General features: G+C 39.8%; 1 protein-coding gene across 1 annotated transcript in view; it reads left to right on the top strand.

Annotated features, from left to right (window-relative positions):
• arid5b (AT-rich interaction domain 5B) overlaps window positions 1-16,903 on the top strand; it is a 127,055-nt gene that overhangs the window by 48,558 nt on the left and 61,594 nt on the right. Inside the window, exon 4 of the mRNA XM_061790070.1 lies at window positions 12,750-12,980. Coding sequence (XP_061646054.1) covers window positions 12,750-12,980 — 231 coding nt within the window. The remainder of the gene's footprint in view (window positions 1-12,749; window positions 12,981-16,903) is intronic.

Below are 16,903 nucleotides of genomic sequence, written 5' to 3'. Positions count from 1 at the left end.
TCAGGCCTTTGCTGACTTTGATCAGAAGGGCTGGAAAAAGCAAAGATTCTACCCGAATATCGGTATGTGTGGAACCCACTTTAAATTGGTGGCTGTTTTCCGAGCAGATCGGTGAAGAAAACTGCTGACAGGATAGTCCTTCCGGGACATCCAAACAATTGGGCCCTCTGATGACTGATCGCAAGGGAGTGCAAATGTTCAAATTGGGCCCTATTTTTGTTATGTCTGTAACCTGCTTAAGCTTCGACGGTTCACTGCTTTGTGACAATGAGATCTAAAACACCTCAAGCCTTCAACGTGGATCACATTTTGTGTTAATCTCAACATGTTGTGACAGGTGGTGCGTTTGGTAGCATTTTGCTTCCTTATCATAGGACTGACAACATATTGTACTGTCTTATATATCTGGCTGATTTTCAAAGAAACATCATGACTCATCTCACAAACACTTCTGTTACTCACAAATGTGTGAAAAAATGGATTGGCAAAGGCTTTATCCTTCCAACACAAAGAGAAAATGTTTTTCTTCTTAAGGGATGTCAAGGTCAAGGAAATGAGAACATTATGACAGCGGCCAATGATCCAAAATATGCCAAAATCCATTTTGGAGAGACGAGTGTCGCCTCCAGATCTCTTATCTGGATTTGATTTGAAAATGACTCATCCGAATCTTTTGCGGATCTGACGACAAGCTAATACGACTCAAAAAGTCCAGAAAGTTGAATGCTAATACGAAGCACTTACTACAAATGTGTAAAAATCTTCATTATGACTTTAATACATATCATTCAGATTTGTCTTTATTTTTGCTGTGACAAATGCTTTAGCCACAACTCTGTTGCTTAGCTTAGCAAAGAGACTAGGTGCTGATGTGTATATTTTGAGGTGAAAAACAGAGTATTGATTTATGAGTATTAATTGTGCAGTAATTTATTCAAATGTTTTTCCTGCTGAATAATTTGGATAACAGCTTTGACTACGCTTCTGGTAGTTAGCACAGCATAGCCATAAAGAGCTAGCTTTAGTCTGTCTTCTGCAAGCATTATTTTTTTCATGAATAAGTGTGGGGAAAATTAACTTCAGAGTATACACTAGACAGATTTATTAGATTAGTGACCAAATTGAGCAGTAATTTATTCCGATCCGCTTTAATTACTAGTCTATGAGTTAGCTTACCATAGACATGAAGAGCCATCTTGACTGTCTACTGCTAGTGTACATTATTTGGTAAGAGCGGGGAAAATTAACTTCTGAGCCGACACAAGACCGACCGGTTTTGGAGTTTAGTCCTAAACTAAGCAGTCATTTATTTACACAGTCTTTTTTTTTTTTTTTTTTTTTTTTTTAAACTACGGGTCTGTTAGTTAGCCTGGCATACACATGATGAGCTAGCTTGACTCTGTCTACTGTTAGCGTTAATGATTTAGTAAATAAAAGCGGGGAAAATTATAATCCTGCATTCACAAATTCAGCCTTACCAAACAAATCTTCAGCCCTGTTTTATGCTTACACAAGTTTCCTTGTGCTCAAACGTCTGAGATTAGTGTATTTACCACGCCACTTTATCACATTACACCGCAACAGCAGAGTGCTAGTCATTAGCCACGTTAGCTGCCGTGAGACGGAGCATTTGCACACATTTCAATGTTATTTAATTGGCAACTGCACGCTGCCATGACATAAAAGTAGCTCGTTCATAAATACAACTAAATGAACCTGTAAGAGCTTACAGAATGTATTAGACACGCGGGTTGGGTGCGCTTACGCTGTAAAGATGTTACGTGATCACATTAAATTCTGCTCTGCAATCAAAGCAAACATTTCTGCTCCTCTTCCAAGCATGCAACATGCGCGATCAATTATTCCTCAATCAAAATCTTCTGAAAGTTATTAGCCGCGTGCTGCGAAGAGCGGACGTAAGTGTGTTGTTGGGACAAAAATACACGATTCAGTCAAGCTGCAGCAATATACAGGATGGAGAAAAAAACAATTGGGTGGAAAAGGCAACAAGGCCACATGACATCCAAATGGAGTTTGCAGATGAGTTATCTAATATCTGTGTGGTTTTGGCCAATTATTTGTGAGCAAAGTCTTCCCAATTGTCCCTATGACGTGTTTAAAAAATAATGTATTCATTAAATACTTTTTTTTTAAATGTTCATATTTTGTCACTTACAAAAATATGTAATAACATTTTAAAATATTTAAAAAAGAAAAGATTGCTCATATTTTGCGGCTTACAAAAATAGATTTAAGAAATATTTAATAATGATAAACGTATAGTATGAGTATAAAATATTTGAAATATGTTGAATTAAAAGCTAATGTTTTGTCACTTCAAATGAGTCATTCATTTTATTATATTTAAAAACACATATGCATAAAACTATAATTTAAAAAATGCTTAAAGTATTTTGGGGATTTTATGGTATTTCAAAAATACTTTATTCAAATAAAATTTTTATTATGTTCATATTTTGGGTCTTATTTTATTGCTTTATATGTCATCATACTTAAAATGATAATGTGATTAAAAATTACTGTACTCATTATAAAATAATAAAATATAATTATTGCATAAACATACCCCCTTTTTAAATTATTTTTATTTTTTTACTGATTTCACTATACGATTAAAGAAATACACCTTTTACCTTTCCTGTTCTGCTCTGAAGGAAACTTACTATGTGAAGCCGAGGAGTCCAAAGCTGGAATCTTATCGTAATTGTGGCCGTAATTTAAATTTGATATCCCATTTCAACGATGTCACAAAGGCAAATATATATATATTTTTTCTTTTCAGATGCTATGACGCATATTGGAATTGTATTGGAAAAGTGTGGCTTGAAACATGCAGTGTAAAAGCCAAAGTGGCGACAGCAAAATGAGTGAAAGCAATGAGTGTGGCTGGTGTAATTTGCTGTAATTTACATTCATGCAAGCTTAAAAATATTCTTCCAGTGACCACAAGCTTGTTCTTCTCACAGACTAGTAAGAAAATGTTTTTTGCTCTCTTGTTATATTTGTTTCTTTGGTACACCACAATGTTCATTGGTCAATGTGACGCACTGCATGTTTAACCATAAAAAAAGCAGTATTTTTAAAAATAATTGTATTTTTTTTTTCTTTTTTCTTTTTCTTTTTTTTTTTGAATATTGGAAATTTCCACCCCCTCCCCAAAAAAAGTGTATGAATGGGACAATTCAGCCCTTGTTTTAGCCACTTATGTCACTGCTGGGTAATTAACCTTCCTGCTATGTTGTAGGTCAAATTGACCTCTTGTAAAATCTTAAGAAATCTAGAAATGAAACGTGCCCTGCTTATCTTATTTTTTTTATTTTCTTTTTTTGTTATATATTTAAAAGAAATGTTTTTTTGGGTACATATAGCTAACCCTCCTGTCACATAGACATGTTTTAAAGATTATAAGGAGAAAAAACATTTGAACATTTACAACAAAACTGCTTCTTCTGTTATTTTTTCTGTTTTCCTTTTTTCATTATCCATCCATCCGTTTTCTGAGCCGCTTATCCTCACAAGGGTCGCAGGCGTGCTGGAGCCTATCCCAGCTATCTTCGGGCAGGAGGCGGGGTACACCCTGAACTGGTTGCCAGCCAATCGCAGGGCACATAGAAACAAACGACCATTCGCACTCACATTCACACCTACGGGCAATTTAGCGTCTTTAATCAACCTACCACGCATGTTTTTGGGATGTGGGAGGAAACCGGAGTCCCCGGAGAAAACCCACGCAGGCACGGGGAGAACACACTCCATACAGGCGGGGCCGGGGATTGAACCCCTGTCCTCTGAACTGTGAGGCAGATGCCCTAACCAGTCGTCCACCGTGCCGCCTTTTTTTTTCATTCTATATTTTTAAAATAACTTTTTGTATATAAACCTCTGTTGCTATTATTTTTGTTTTCCCAATTCTTTTGGAGTTTCATATATTCAGTCTTATGTTGCGAGTTTTAAATGAAAAAATAATTTGGAAAATGTAGAATAAACATCTGCTTGTCTTATTTTTGTTCTTTTCTCATTTTTATATAATGTTTTTTATTATCCTTGAATTTGCAAAAATCTTCAAATAGGTGTTAGATTGGATATGTTATTTTATTTTTTTGTTTTCATAATTCGTCACTCACTCTCACATTATTTCGTATATGTCTTTGTTACCTACCGATGGGGAAACGTCCAAATATTCTTCTGACGTTTTTTTTAAAACAAACCAAGAAACCAAGAAAGGTTGTTGTTTGCTATTTTGCTGTCATCAATGCAGTCTGTTGTATCGATCCGATCCATTCGCTTTCCATTTAGCCTCTTCTCAAAATATACAACACACCTCTGACTCACGGTCCGCCTCCTCTTGCTCACACGTACACTACAATGCCTTTGGCTTTTGTGTGATTGAAACTCGACCAAAGGCAAGGGGGAACGGCATCGATCAGTGACGGCACATGGAAGTGCAAAAGGGCCTGGGGGCTGGGAATGGTAATTTCTCCTACGAAGGCGTCGTTACATAAACAATTAAATACATTTATTAAATTTGCATGAGTCATGCTTGTACAATCTGGCATGACACAAAATGTACCAGAACGTTCCTCTAATTGAAAGCGACTCGGCGCTGTAAACAAAACAGCATCAATCACACAGTGTGCGCCATCAATAAATAACAATACTGCTGTGTGTGTGTGTGTGTGTGTGTGTGTGTGTGCGTGCATGTGGGTGGGGAGGGGGTGTTTGTGACACACACGCACGCACACACTTTGTTTAGGCAAATTTGAATATTTTTAATATCTATTATAATGGAAGCGCCTCACACAGGGATCCTCTGTGTGTACAGTTAAGCCTCCAAATTATTCAGAATCTCGTCAGAGTGACTTTTTATTGCTGGAACTTGCTTGCCACAGGAAAGCGTCAGAAAGCCGTTAGAGGTATTCATGCAAAGTGTTGCTCATTTACATTGTTGGAACTCATTCATAGCCTGGGAAATGTGAAAGGGCAATCTTTTGCGCCATTCTTAAGCATATTCTTAGCATAATCTAGTGCAGGTTTTTTTTTTGTTTATTTATTTACCCACATTTATAATTCTATTATCTGTATTAAGTATTATGGGTTTATGTAACAATTTTTGCCATTTTCTTTTGTCATTTCTCATTAACTGATTCCTAATCAACAAATGGACATTCACTTTAACTCAAAATTTGGCTAACTGTATCAGAAATATTTTCTGTTCATAGGGTTTTACACAATTGTATTTTATTACTAAAACCCTCCCGCCCACAAAAAAGTTGTAGCATGTATGAATGATTAAAAGTCAGATTAAAAAGAATCTCTCAGATTTGCAGTAGCTCACTTTTCACCCACAGATAGCGCTCTGGTTTCATGTTGGTTACACCTCTCGCTCAACCGAATGCAGCTCTGCTTACCTTTTGGCTCTCATATGATAATGTTTCAGACAGTGTAGTTGGACTCTGGCTTGAAAGTGGATCTTTGACCACCCTCGCTGATCTTGTCATATAATGTGTTATTATGACATCACAGTGGGGTGGAATTGCAGAACGGCTCACGTTTTCAGAAATAGGAAGATTTACATTATTTATTTTCACACTTGATGGGTGGGCAGACACTCCACTGACCCAACTATTCACATGCAAGCAATTAAAAAGTCCATCCAATTAAAAAAAGTAAATTTTCCATATTAATACAGTATGTCTACTTTATGAGTTGCAAGCCGTCTAAGTTATAGAATGGTAGACAGTATGACAACTAATGGAGCATCGTAACACCACTGAGCTGTTACGACCCAACGCAGTTTATCAGGTCGCGTTGGCAAAACAATCAAAACGCCGCACCGACCAATTAGAACGCTTAGACAAACACACGCACGCCATTTAATTGGGAAAGGTCGTGCTAGAAGAACAAAGAGGGAAATTTTGAAAGTGCGCTTGGTGTGCACGGACGTGCAGGCCTTGCCAAATGCCTTTTTATGCTTATTAAAGCCCCGCGGCACTCTCTGCAAATTGAATGTAATCAAGTGCAATGCGGTCGAGAGAGTAGGAGAGAGAGAGAGATACAATAAAAGCCCTGACATTTGAAAACAAAGCCGCTACCATACCTGCGAGCTATAACTGTGCCAGAAGAGTAATATTTAATGCATACAGGGTGTCAGCGCAGTGTATGTTTCCAATAATATACCCTAAATCTGTGGGTGGGCTTTGTGCTTTTTCACGGGATGTGGATGTGTGTGCGCTGGATACATCGGTTTGATCATTGGCTGAGAGAAGAGTGCAAAATTCCTTCCGCACCTTTTTAATTGCAAATTGGAATGTTTAAAGCTACTGTTTGCACCATCCAAACATTCCGAAATATTGGACAGATTCTGAAGTTTGTGTATGTATTGTGTATAGGGGGGACACTGCCTCTGGATTGGCAGACTGGGGTGGTGGTTCCCCTTTTTAAGAAGGGGGACCGGAGGGTGTGTTCCAACTACAGGGGAATCACACTCCTCAGCTACCCTGGTAAGGTCTATTCAGGGGTTCTGGAGAGGAGAGTCCGTCTAGAAGTAGAATCTCAGATTCAGGAGGAGGAGTGTGGTTTTCGTCCTGGCCGTGGAACAGTGGACCAGCTCTACACCCTCGGCTGGGTCCTCGAGGGTGGATGGGAGTTTGCCCAACCAGTCTACATGTGCTTTGTGGACTTGGAGAAGGCGTTCGCCCGTGTCCCCTGAGGGGTTCTGTGGAGGGTGCTCCGGTAGTATGGGGTACCGGACCCTTTAATATGGGCTGTTCATTCACTGTACGACCGGTGTCAAGACTTTAGTCCGCATTGCTGGCAGTAAGTCAAATTAGTTTCCAGTGAGGGTTAGCCTCCATCCAAGGCTGCCCTTTGTCACTGATTCTGTTCATTACCTTTATGGACAGAAATAATTTCTAGGCACAGCCTAGGCGTTAAGGGGGTCCGGTTTGATGACCTCAGCACTGCGTTTCTGCTTTGTGCTTCATCAAGCCACGATCTTCAACTCTCGCAGCCAAGTGTAAAGCGGCTGGGATGAAAATCAGCACCTCCAAATCTGATGCCATGGTCCTCAGTCGTAAAAGGGTGGAGTGCCCTCTCCCGGTGGAGGAGGAGATCCTGCCTCAAGTGGAGGAGTTCAAGTATCTCGGGGTCTTGTTCACGAGTGAGGGACGAATTGAACCGGAGATCGACAGGTGGATCGGTGCAGTCTGTCATGGTAAAGAAGGAGCTGAGCTGAAAGGCGACGCTCTCAATTAACCGGTGGATATACGTTCCTACCCTCACCTATGGTCACGAACTGTGCGTTGTGACCGGAAGAACAAGATCGTGGATACAAGCGGCCGAAATGAGTTTCCTCAGCAGGATGTCCGGGCTCTCCCTTACAGATGGGGTGAGAAGCGCGGTCATCCGGGAGGGGCTCAAGAGTACAACCACTGCTTCTCCGCATCGAGAGGAGCCAGCTGAGGCGCCAAGGAAACAATCTGAAGTAAATTGAGGAGCTTCATTTAGACAAAACTAGTCCTTTGCCATGTCTTGTGGCATCTACAAGCAAATACAAACCATTTTGGGGAAGGGTGTCAATTGCTCACAGATTTTTGCTATTTGCAGCAGGGCTAAGTTCGCTGAATAATGTAATCATAATCATATTTAAATGCTGAGTAGGCATGGCTCTAATTTTGTCTAAATGGCGCGTCGGCTTTTGCTCTTGAACTCTTCATATCCTTTATATTGTTATGGAAATGCTAAGAGACAAGCATGTTATCCATTCATCTGCATGTTACAACTAATTTGTGATGGGTTAGTTCCAACATACACACTTAGTCTGAAACTTTTATTGTCCATAATATTGCACTTTGTTTTGGCATTTCAGCATTTACGCTCAATCTTTGTGGGAGTTTTGTTTTGAAGTGGTCATCATGCTGGCTGGCGTTTATGAGCCAGATAGTCAGGAATGCAGCTGCTGTAAATGTGTACAAAAAAATCCACCAAGTCTCTTTTCAGTCTTCGAGCTCAATAACATACTGTAAAGAAAGAATCAGCTCCTGAAACACAAGGCGGCAGCGGAAATCCCCCCTGAACACACACACACACACACACACACACACACAGACAGTGGGCCAAAAAAGTATTTAGTCAGCCACCAATTGTGCAAGTTCTCCCACTTGACTAATTAACTGCCAGCCTTCCCAGTAAACATTTGACTTCTAAAGCTGTCAATGGCAGTGAATGTGTTAAAAGATGAGAGAGGCCTGTAATTTTCATCATAGGTATACCTCACAAAATGAGACAAAATGAGAAATAAAAAATCCAGAAAATCACATTGTCTGATTTTTTATTTTTTTTTTAAAGAATTTATTAGCAAATTATGGTGGAAAATAAGTATTTGGTCAATAACAAAAGTTCATCTCAATACTTTGTTATATACCATTTGTTGGCAATGACGGAGGTCAAACGTTTTCTGTAAGCCTTCACAAAGTTTTCACACACTGCTGCTGGTATTTTGGACCATTCCTCAATGCAGCTCTCCTCTAGAGCAGTGATGTTTTGGGGCTGTCGCTGGGCAACACAGACTTTCAACTCCCTCCAAAGGTTTTCTATGGGGTTGAGATCTGGAGACTGGCGACGCCACTCAAGGACCTTGAAATGCTTCTTACGAAGCCACTCCTTCGTTGCCGGGCGGTGTGTTTGGGATCATTGTCATGCTGAAAGACCCAGCCATGTTTCATTTTCAATGCCCTTGATGATGGAAGGAGGTTTTCACTCAAAATCTCACGATACATGGCCCTATGCATTCTTTCCTTTACACGGATCAGTCGTCCTGATCCCTTTGCAGAAAAACGGCCCCAAAGCGTGATGTTTCCACCCCCATGCTTCACAGTAGGTATGGTGTACTTTGGATGCAATTCAGCGTTCTTTCTCCTCCAAACACGACAAGTTGGGTTTTTACCAAAAAGTTATATTTTGGTTTCATCTGACCATATTACATTCTCCCAATCCTCTTCTGGATCATCCAAATGCTCTCTAGCAAACTTCAGACGGGCCTGGGCATGTACTGGCTTAAGCAGGGGAACACGTCTGGCACTGCAGGATTTGAGTCCCTGGCGGCGTAGTGTGTTACTGATGGTAGCCTTTGTTACTTTGGTCCGGTCATTCACTAGGTCCCCCCGTGTGGTTTCTGGGATTTTTGCTCACCGTTCTTGTGAGCATTTTAACCCCACGAGGTGAGATCTTGCTTGGACCTAGCAGATGGAGGGAGATTATCAGTGGTCTTGTATGTCTTCTATTTTCTAATAATTGTTTCCACAGTTGATTTCTTCACACCAAGCTGATATCGAGTGCAGATTCAGTCTTCCCAGCCTGGTGCAGGTCTACAATTTTGTTTCTGGTGTCCTTTGACAGCTCTTTGGTCTTTGCCATAGTGGAGTTTGGAGTGTGACTGTTTGAGGTTGTGGACAGGTGTCTTTTATACTGATAATGAGTTCAAACAGGTACCATTAATACAGGTAAACGAGTGGAGGAGAGTGGAGCCTCTTAAAGAAGAAGTTACAGGTCTGTGAGAGCCGGAAGTCTTGCTTGTTTGTAGGTGACCAAATACTTATTTTCCACCATAATTTGCTAATAAATTCTTTAAAAATCAGACAATTTGATTGTCTGGAATTTTGTACCCCCCTCATTTTGTCTCTTATAGGTGAGGTATACTTATGATGAAAATTACAGGGCTGTCTCATCTTTTTAAGTGGGAGAAGTTGCACAATTGGTGGCTGACTAAATACTTTTTTGCTCCACTGTGTGTGTGTGTGTGTGTGTGTGTGTGTGTGTGTGTGTGTGTGTGTGTGTCTGTGTATAAAAGCAAAAGCGGGGCAGGGTGACTGTGAATTATTCATATTTGTGTCCCAGCTGCCTGCCTCGTCAAGTGCGTAGGTCGGCTGCTTTTGTATGCTGGAGAAACATGAGCAGAGCAACTCTTAACACTGGGAGACAAATGGCCATAGATTTGTACACATATTTGGTTACTATAATCATGTCAGAACTTTTTATAAAAGCATGTTAGTCAAAACTCAGTGCATTTTAAAGAGATTATCCTTTTTTTATATGAAAAAAAACAAACTTGTCAACAATAATAATGTTGTGACAGATTAAATTATGGGAGAAAACCACATTCCTTTCATTATTTGGTTTGCGTCATAATGACATGAATGTTCGAGGGGCGACACAGACACCGCTGAGCGTGTAATTGCTTGTGTATATTTGGTATGAATTTAATTATATTTATTGTGTGGGCGGCTTGAGATTTGTTCTTTCATAACGAAGCAGGGGTGCATGTAAAGTAGACTTTAGACCGATTTTTATCGGCTGATCGGTATTTATAGTTAGCATTTTATGCTGATCGGCTTTAATGTCATAATTCGCCGATCCGCAAATTCGCAAAAGACATTAAGAAGAATATTTTATTGTCATGAACATGCATGCATGCATGCACTTAACTCCGCGTCGCCGCGTGCACAGTATATTTGAATTCAAAGGCTAGTTTATTTTTAGCCGTGTCGCGTGTCTTTTAACGTAGTACTGTAAATATCTGACGGCCATGAAGTTATAAAAAAAAAAAAAAAAAAAAAAAGCATGTCGGCTGTGTGGAACAGACAACACGTAATGCCCGGATCAGACTACAAGACAAATTTGCTCTTTCACGCTTGCACTATGTCGAGACTACTGCAATAAAATCTTGTTACGATCATTGGACTTTATCTTGTCAACTCAAATGCGACCGGATACACTCGTTACCGTGGCGACGACAACAAGAGTGGAGCGCGCCATGTGTTTGTAAGAACAAAATGGGGAAAAACGTGTGCTGGTGGTCACCGGTGCTCAGGACAGGAGGGGACGTTCGTTTAAGGCTTGCTTGAGGTATGTTCACGTACTTTGAAAACGATACGGCTCGCAAGCAGCCAATACAATGTTATGTAGCCTAGCAAGCTAGCGGAACCACGAACAGTTGGACGTAGACATGCCGCCGTTCTGTCGAATCATGCTCTAAAGTTTCGGTGTGGGTGAAGTCATTTCATTAAAAATAAAGTCATTTACAGTAAGTTAGCACCCAATATTTCTGTCATGTTGTGATGTTGGTTAGACCTGACTGATTAGAATACACGATCTGACTAGATCAGTGATTTCCAACCTTTATGGAGCCATGGCACATATTTTACAATTGAAAAATCTCACGGCACACCAACAAACAAAAATGTCACAAAAAGTGGATACATTAATTACTGTATTTACTTCCTGCCATCTAATAGAAGAGCATTCATTTGTTCTGTCTGTCACTATGCCTCACTGGCATAAATAGAGGAACAAAGATGGTTGTAAATATAATTATTTGAGCAATTAAGTACACAAGCATATACAGTAAATGAACAGGTCATTTAAATAGACATTCCTCCATCTTGTGATCGGATTGGTGATCGGTTATCGTTTTTTTTAAACTCACTGATCGCTGATTGGCCCCAAAAATCCTGATCATGTAAAGTGTTCTTTTCAATTAGCAGGGTTGCTTCAATACGCATTACACCAAAGCACAAAAGGGGCAAACAATAAAAATTGCTGTACAATATATATATTTTTTGCCAATATTCATTTAGTCATTCCTAGCAACATTATAGTGTTTTCCTCTTGTTCCGCAGCCTGATCCTATTTCACGGGAAATGAATCAAGTGTCACACTGTACATGCCTGCTCTGTTCTTTCATTATCAGTGTGTTAAAAGTAGGTCACAGACACACAGACCTTGGATTAAAGTGTTGGTCAAAGTGTGTTAAACTCTCCTAATATTGGATTTGAGTAAATTGAGATGGTTGGCGCTTTTTTTTTTCTCCGTCGAAATTGTGACGTTCTCGTTAATAAAGTCTGTCAATCAACCTCTGAGTGTTGTTCCACATTGTGTTATTGCCTAAGACTGTGTATATCCGACACATTGGATTTTTATCCAGGTCACATAGTAGGAATACATGAGAATTCAAGCACTTGAACCATGTAGTCAGCCCACATTTCAATCACGCATATTGAAAATGAATGGTTTTCTTAGTACTGAGTGGCTTTTTCTGTGCATATGTATATATAAATCACTAAGGAAGACATTATTTTCATGTGGAAAAAAATTGTGGTGGTGCATTTTCCCCCCACATTTAAAACACTTCCCAGATGTCTTTCTGGCTTTCCTCAAACTACCCCAAGGATCTAGAATTGCAGCACACTTTATACGCAGTTTTTTTTGTTTTTTTTTGCCTTGTTGAACTCTCCCTGTTTTGAGAGTTTGTTCCCGTCTTATGGAAATGAGCCACTGTTCAACCCACCTCCCACCACTACAGGGCCAACGCCGAGGACGGCAGCATTTCCATGCCGATCGGGGCCAGAGCTAGGGTGTTGTGACGAGGCAAGTAGCTACTACCTGGGGACTACCCTGGTGAATTACAATTATCAATTAGAGTGCGGATCAGAGCATGTGGGAGGATGCTGCAGACATATCGTCAAACATAAATATCCCCTTCATTTGCTCTATTACTCTGATTGTTGAGATTTGAAGCTGAACCTCTCAACTGTGAGGCAGCCATGCTAACCGCTAGACCACTATGCTGGCCTATTCAGTAAAATGTCTTTTTAAAATGATGACAGTAACATTCCCACATTGAATTTACTCGCTCATGACTCCCATGTTTGTGTGTGTGTGTAATTCTATAGGCCAGGAAGAGGACGGCAGGAAGGTGCTGGTCCTCAGCTACCCGCAGTACTGCCGCTTCCGCTCAGTTCTGGTTCGGCTCAGGGAACAGCCCACCTCGCTGCTGCTCAACCACACGGTGCTGGCGCTGGGCGGCATCGCGGCGCTGGGCGGCAACACCCGGATCCTGTACTGCCGCGACACCTTCGAGCATCCCACGCTGTTGCAGAACGAGAGCATCTGTGACGAATTCGGTGAGTCTAGCCCTTGTGGAGCTTCCCTTATTTTTGACAGTGAAACTTTTATTAATATTAGTGTTTCAAAAATACTTTTGGTGGCATTCTTGCCATAGATATAATAAAAGACAGGAAATATGATTAGCCTTTTCCAGGATCCTGTTTGCATGGAAATGACTATATAAAAAAAAAAAAAAGCATTCAACTCTTGCTGTGAAAACAGTGGTCCAGACGTTGTAAACGGATTATTCTAGCATTGAAGTTTCATTCTTACACATACTTATTGCATTTATTTGAAAGGCTGATTTTAGCATACGCCTTTAAATATTAGATTATGGTAAAAAAAAAAATTCCCAATTGAGAATAAAAAGGATTTCTTTTTCTGCAAGAAAATAAAAGCCAAGCTTGTACACGTCAATGGTGTTATGACATGGACTCAAATCACATACTCGGTGATAGTCATGCTGCTTATGGTCAGTAAATATGTAGTGGTAATGTATCCAGGAATTGCTATGATATGTTGTGATGTGTTAACCAGCCTTATAGTCCTCATTTTGTTTTTTGTTTTTGCAAATGAAATCTATGATGAATTTAAAATGCATCTTACAAGTTGTTATTATTACTGGTAGTAATATTATTTGTAAAATTACCACATTTTTGTATTTTCAATTTTTTTATATGGATTTTAATTGATTACTTCCTTTTTATTTCATTAATTTTCTATATATAGTTGTTTTATCATTTTTAATTCATTTCAAATTTGCATTTTAATTTGTTTTTTGTGCAAGTGTTATTTTTTTTCCATTTTTCTTTTTTATTTTAATTGTATTTCATTTGATTTATGTAATTCTATTCACATTTTAATTTCAGATATAATTGATTTAGTTTTTCTGATATACATATAGACTACTATTGGTGTTATTGTTTATATTTTGGCGTCACGGTGGGCGACTGATTAGAGCGTCTGCCTCACAGTTCTGAGGACCGGGGTTCAATCTCCGGGCACTTCGGTTTCCTCCCACATCCCAAAAACATATGCATGGTAGGTTAATTGACGACTCTAAATTGCTCGTAGGTGCGAATGTGAGTGCGAATGGTTGTTTGTTTGTATGTGCCCTGCGATTGGCTGGCAACCAGTTCAGGGTGGACCCCGCCTCCTGCCCGATGATAGCTGGGATAGGCTCCAGCACGCCCGCGACCCTAGTGAGGAGAAGCGGCTCAGAAAATGGATGGATGGATGGACTTAATATTACATTAATTGTTACATTTCTATTGTTTTAATTTATATATTTATCCTTTTCAAATTTATTTTAAATGAACTTTTGCATTGTTTACAATTTATTTTATATTCATACATTTATGTAAATTATGTATTTAATTGTTTTTTATTGTCATTCTATACACTTTAATTATAATTAGGTTTTCTAATAAACATAACTATTATAATTATTATTGATAATTGTATTTTATATTAATTGACAATTTGGTATTATTGACTCATTTAAATGAATTAGAAATCATCTAAGGAAAATCTGATGATTAATTTGTGGTTGAAGATGGATGTTTTGGTGCTGAGCTGCAGCAACGTTTAACCGTCCAAATCGATCATGTTTTCGTAGCGTCAATATGCCTGAAATTGGATCTGGCCATTTCGATTCGTACAAGTGATGCTCCCAATTGTTTTTTCAGCATCTAAGTCGTTTTAACCGAGGAAGGGGGTCGTTGAACAGCGACCGCCATTCAAACAGCCTCACCTAACCTAAAACATTCTGCTCTGGAATTTTTTTGGAGTGCCAGAACATGTCTGTACTCATGAATTCGCACACTAAAACAAATTGATCATGTGATTCATCTCTGTACAAGAGGACTTTCACAATAACAGCTTCTCTGCTGTAAAGTAATTCATTGATGTTCGTTCTGCTGAGCCTCCGGTTGTGTTTGCTTCTTTGAATAGTAACCCACTGCATTAAGCCATCCTAAAAAAAAATTACGATTTGAAACTAGAAAGTGGAATTTCTGTTGAAATCGCATGTGAATGCTGAAGAGCTGACGCTGAACTGAAATGCTGTCAAATTAATTAGAAATGTAGGAAATGTGAAATGGGCGGCACGGTGCACATCTGGGTAGCACATCTGCCTCACAGTTCTGCGGACCTGGGTTCAAATCCGGCCTCAGTGGATGTGTGGAGTTTGCATGTTCTCCCTGTGCCTGTGTGGGGTTTCTCCGGGTACTCCGGTTTCCTCCCATATTCCAAAAGCATGCATGGTAGGTTAATGGAAGACTCTAGATTCCCCGTAGGTGTGACTCTTGAGCGCAAATGTTTGTTTCTGTGTGCCCTGCGACTGACTGGCGATCAGTTCAGGGTGTCAGCTGGCATACAGTAGGCTCCAGCACCCTCGTGAGGATAATTGGTACAGAAAATTGTTGGATGGATGGAAATGAGAAATGTGGGACCTTGAAAAAAATGAATGATTTCAATTGGTTGATTAATGAAGAATTTGGGATAAATATTCACATTTTTCCATTTAATGTAGGGAATGTTCTCAATGGAAAATGTGGACTTTTTATTTAAACATGCAGGAATTTTTGGAATGTTGAAGATTTTTAATTTTGGAATGATATGAATCGAAATGTAGGCACATGTGAGGAATGAAGCTGAATTACGGGGGATTTATCTTGTGGAAAATGTGGAATTATAAGAAAGGTAAACATTTTGTGCAATGTGAAAAATACTAGCACGCATGTTTTGAATGACCTGAACATTCTGACCTTGGAATGGTTTGAATCGGTTGAGGACTGTGGAAGTAGATACACGTCAAAAATTGGCAGAATAATCAGAATAATTTGAGTGCAGAATAACCTGGATTTTCATTTCTCGAAAATTGGAGCTCATCCATGCTTTTGTGTTTGAGTGATGCATTTGAGTAAAATAAGATTTTTTTTTTAGATATATTTTTTTTCTGCAGGGAAAACAGGTCATTTATCCTGCAGCACAGCCGCAAGGTTAAGTGCTTGCTAAGTAATTGCCTTGTAAGAGGTGGTGCGTGAAGGGAAAGTTACTTTCCATACATCGGAAAATAAGTTATGAATAGTAACGGCAACATCCTGTGGCCGCCGTTTGGCTCAGTGGCGCCATTCCACTGCCAGCCACATTTAAGCTAAAGGTTTATTTTCAGCAGACGCGGGGAGCGCTACATTTTCTGCACTTTGAGGTTTACAAGCAGATTTCTACCCTAATATATATTTTCTCTATTCACTTGTTTGTTCTTCACAACCAACACAATTTCCATCACACTGCCAAGGGCTCCCTGAGGGCATCTCGCTTAGTATTATAAGCACATTTGTGAGGTTTGCACATACGCAGTCCGCCATTTCCTGGCTCCATATCCACTTTTATTAGGATAAATACCAGCGCTGGAGTAATGCCGTCCAGCTGTGACATAATAAACTTTTCTCTTTCTGTAGCGAGGCGATCGAACGAGGCTTGTGTACGTCAGCTGGTCGGCCAGATGAAAAAGCGCAGTGTGAAATACAGTCAACAGAGGAAAGAAAAATGGTGTGATTGAGTCTATTCCTGGCGGGCCTGGTTATGGATTCATCACAGCGGTGTAGTAGGTGTACGAGCGCATTGATTATATAAGCAGCGGCGGCTCACTCTTGATATATATTTATACGCCGTGAATTATTCTCATTTGTCAGGGTGAATTTGGAGCAATCCTCTGACTGCTATTGTGGTGTTAACACTCCGCACTATAGCGTATTGTACTGTACTGTGTTGCGCTGCAATGGATGATGTAAGGCCTCCCCCATCCCGGCTCTCTACAAAGACACTTATCAGGCTTTTATCTGACTCAATCTGCTGTTCAGGCTTTTAAACCACGCTTAACGGGAACAGGAACGCTCTTCTTGGCAGTTTGTCGAGTCCTGAGAGCCAGGACACG

Source organism: Phyllopteryx taeniolatus, chromosome 11, assembly GCF_024500385.1.
Source record: "Phyllopteryx taeniolatus isolate TA_2022b chromosome 11, UOR_Ptae_1.2, whole genome shotgun sequence".
Taxonomy (NCBI): domain Eukaryota; kingdom Metazoa; phylum Chordata; class Actinopteri; order Syngnathiformes; family Syngnathidae; genus Phyllopteryx; species Phyllopteryx taeniolatus.
Note: the sequence above shows the minus strand (reverse complement) of the source record. Positions and strands in the feature narration are given on the sequence as shown.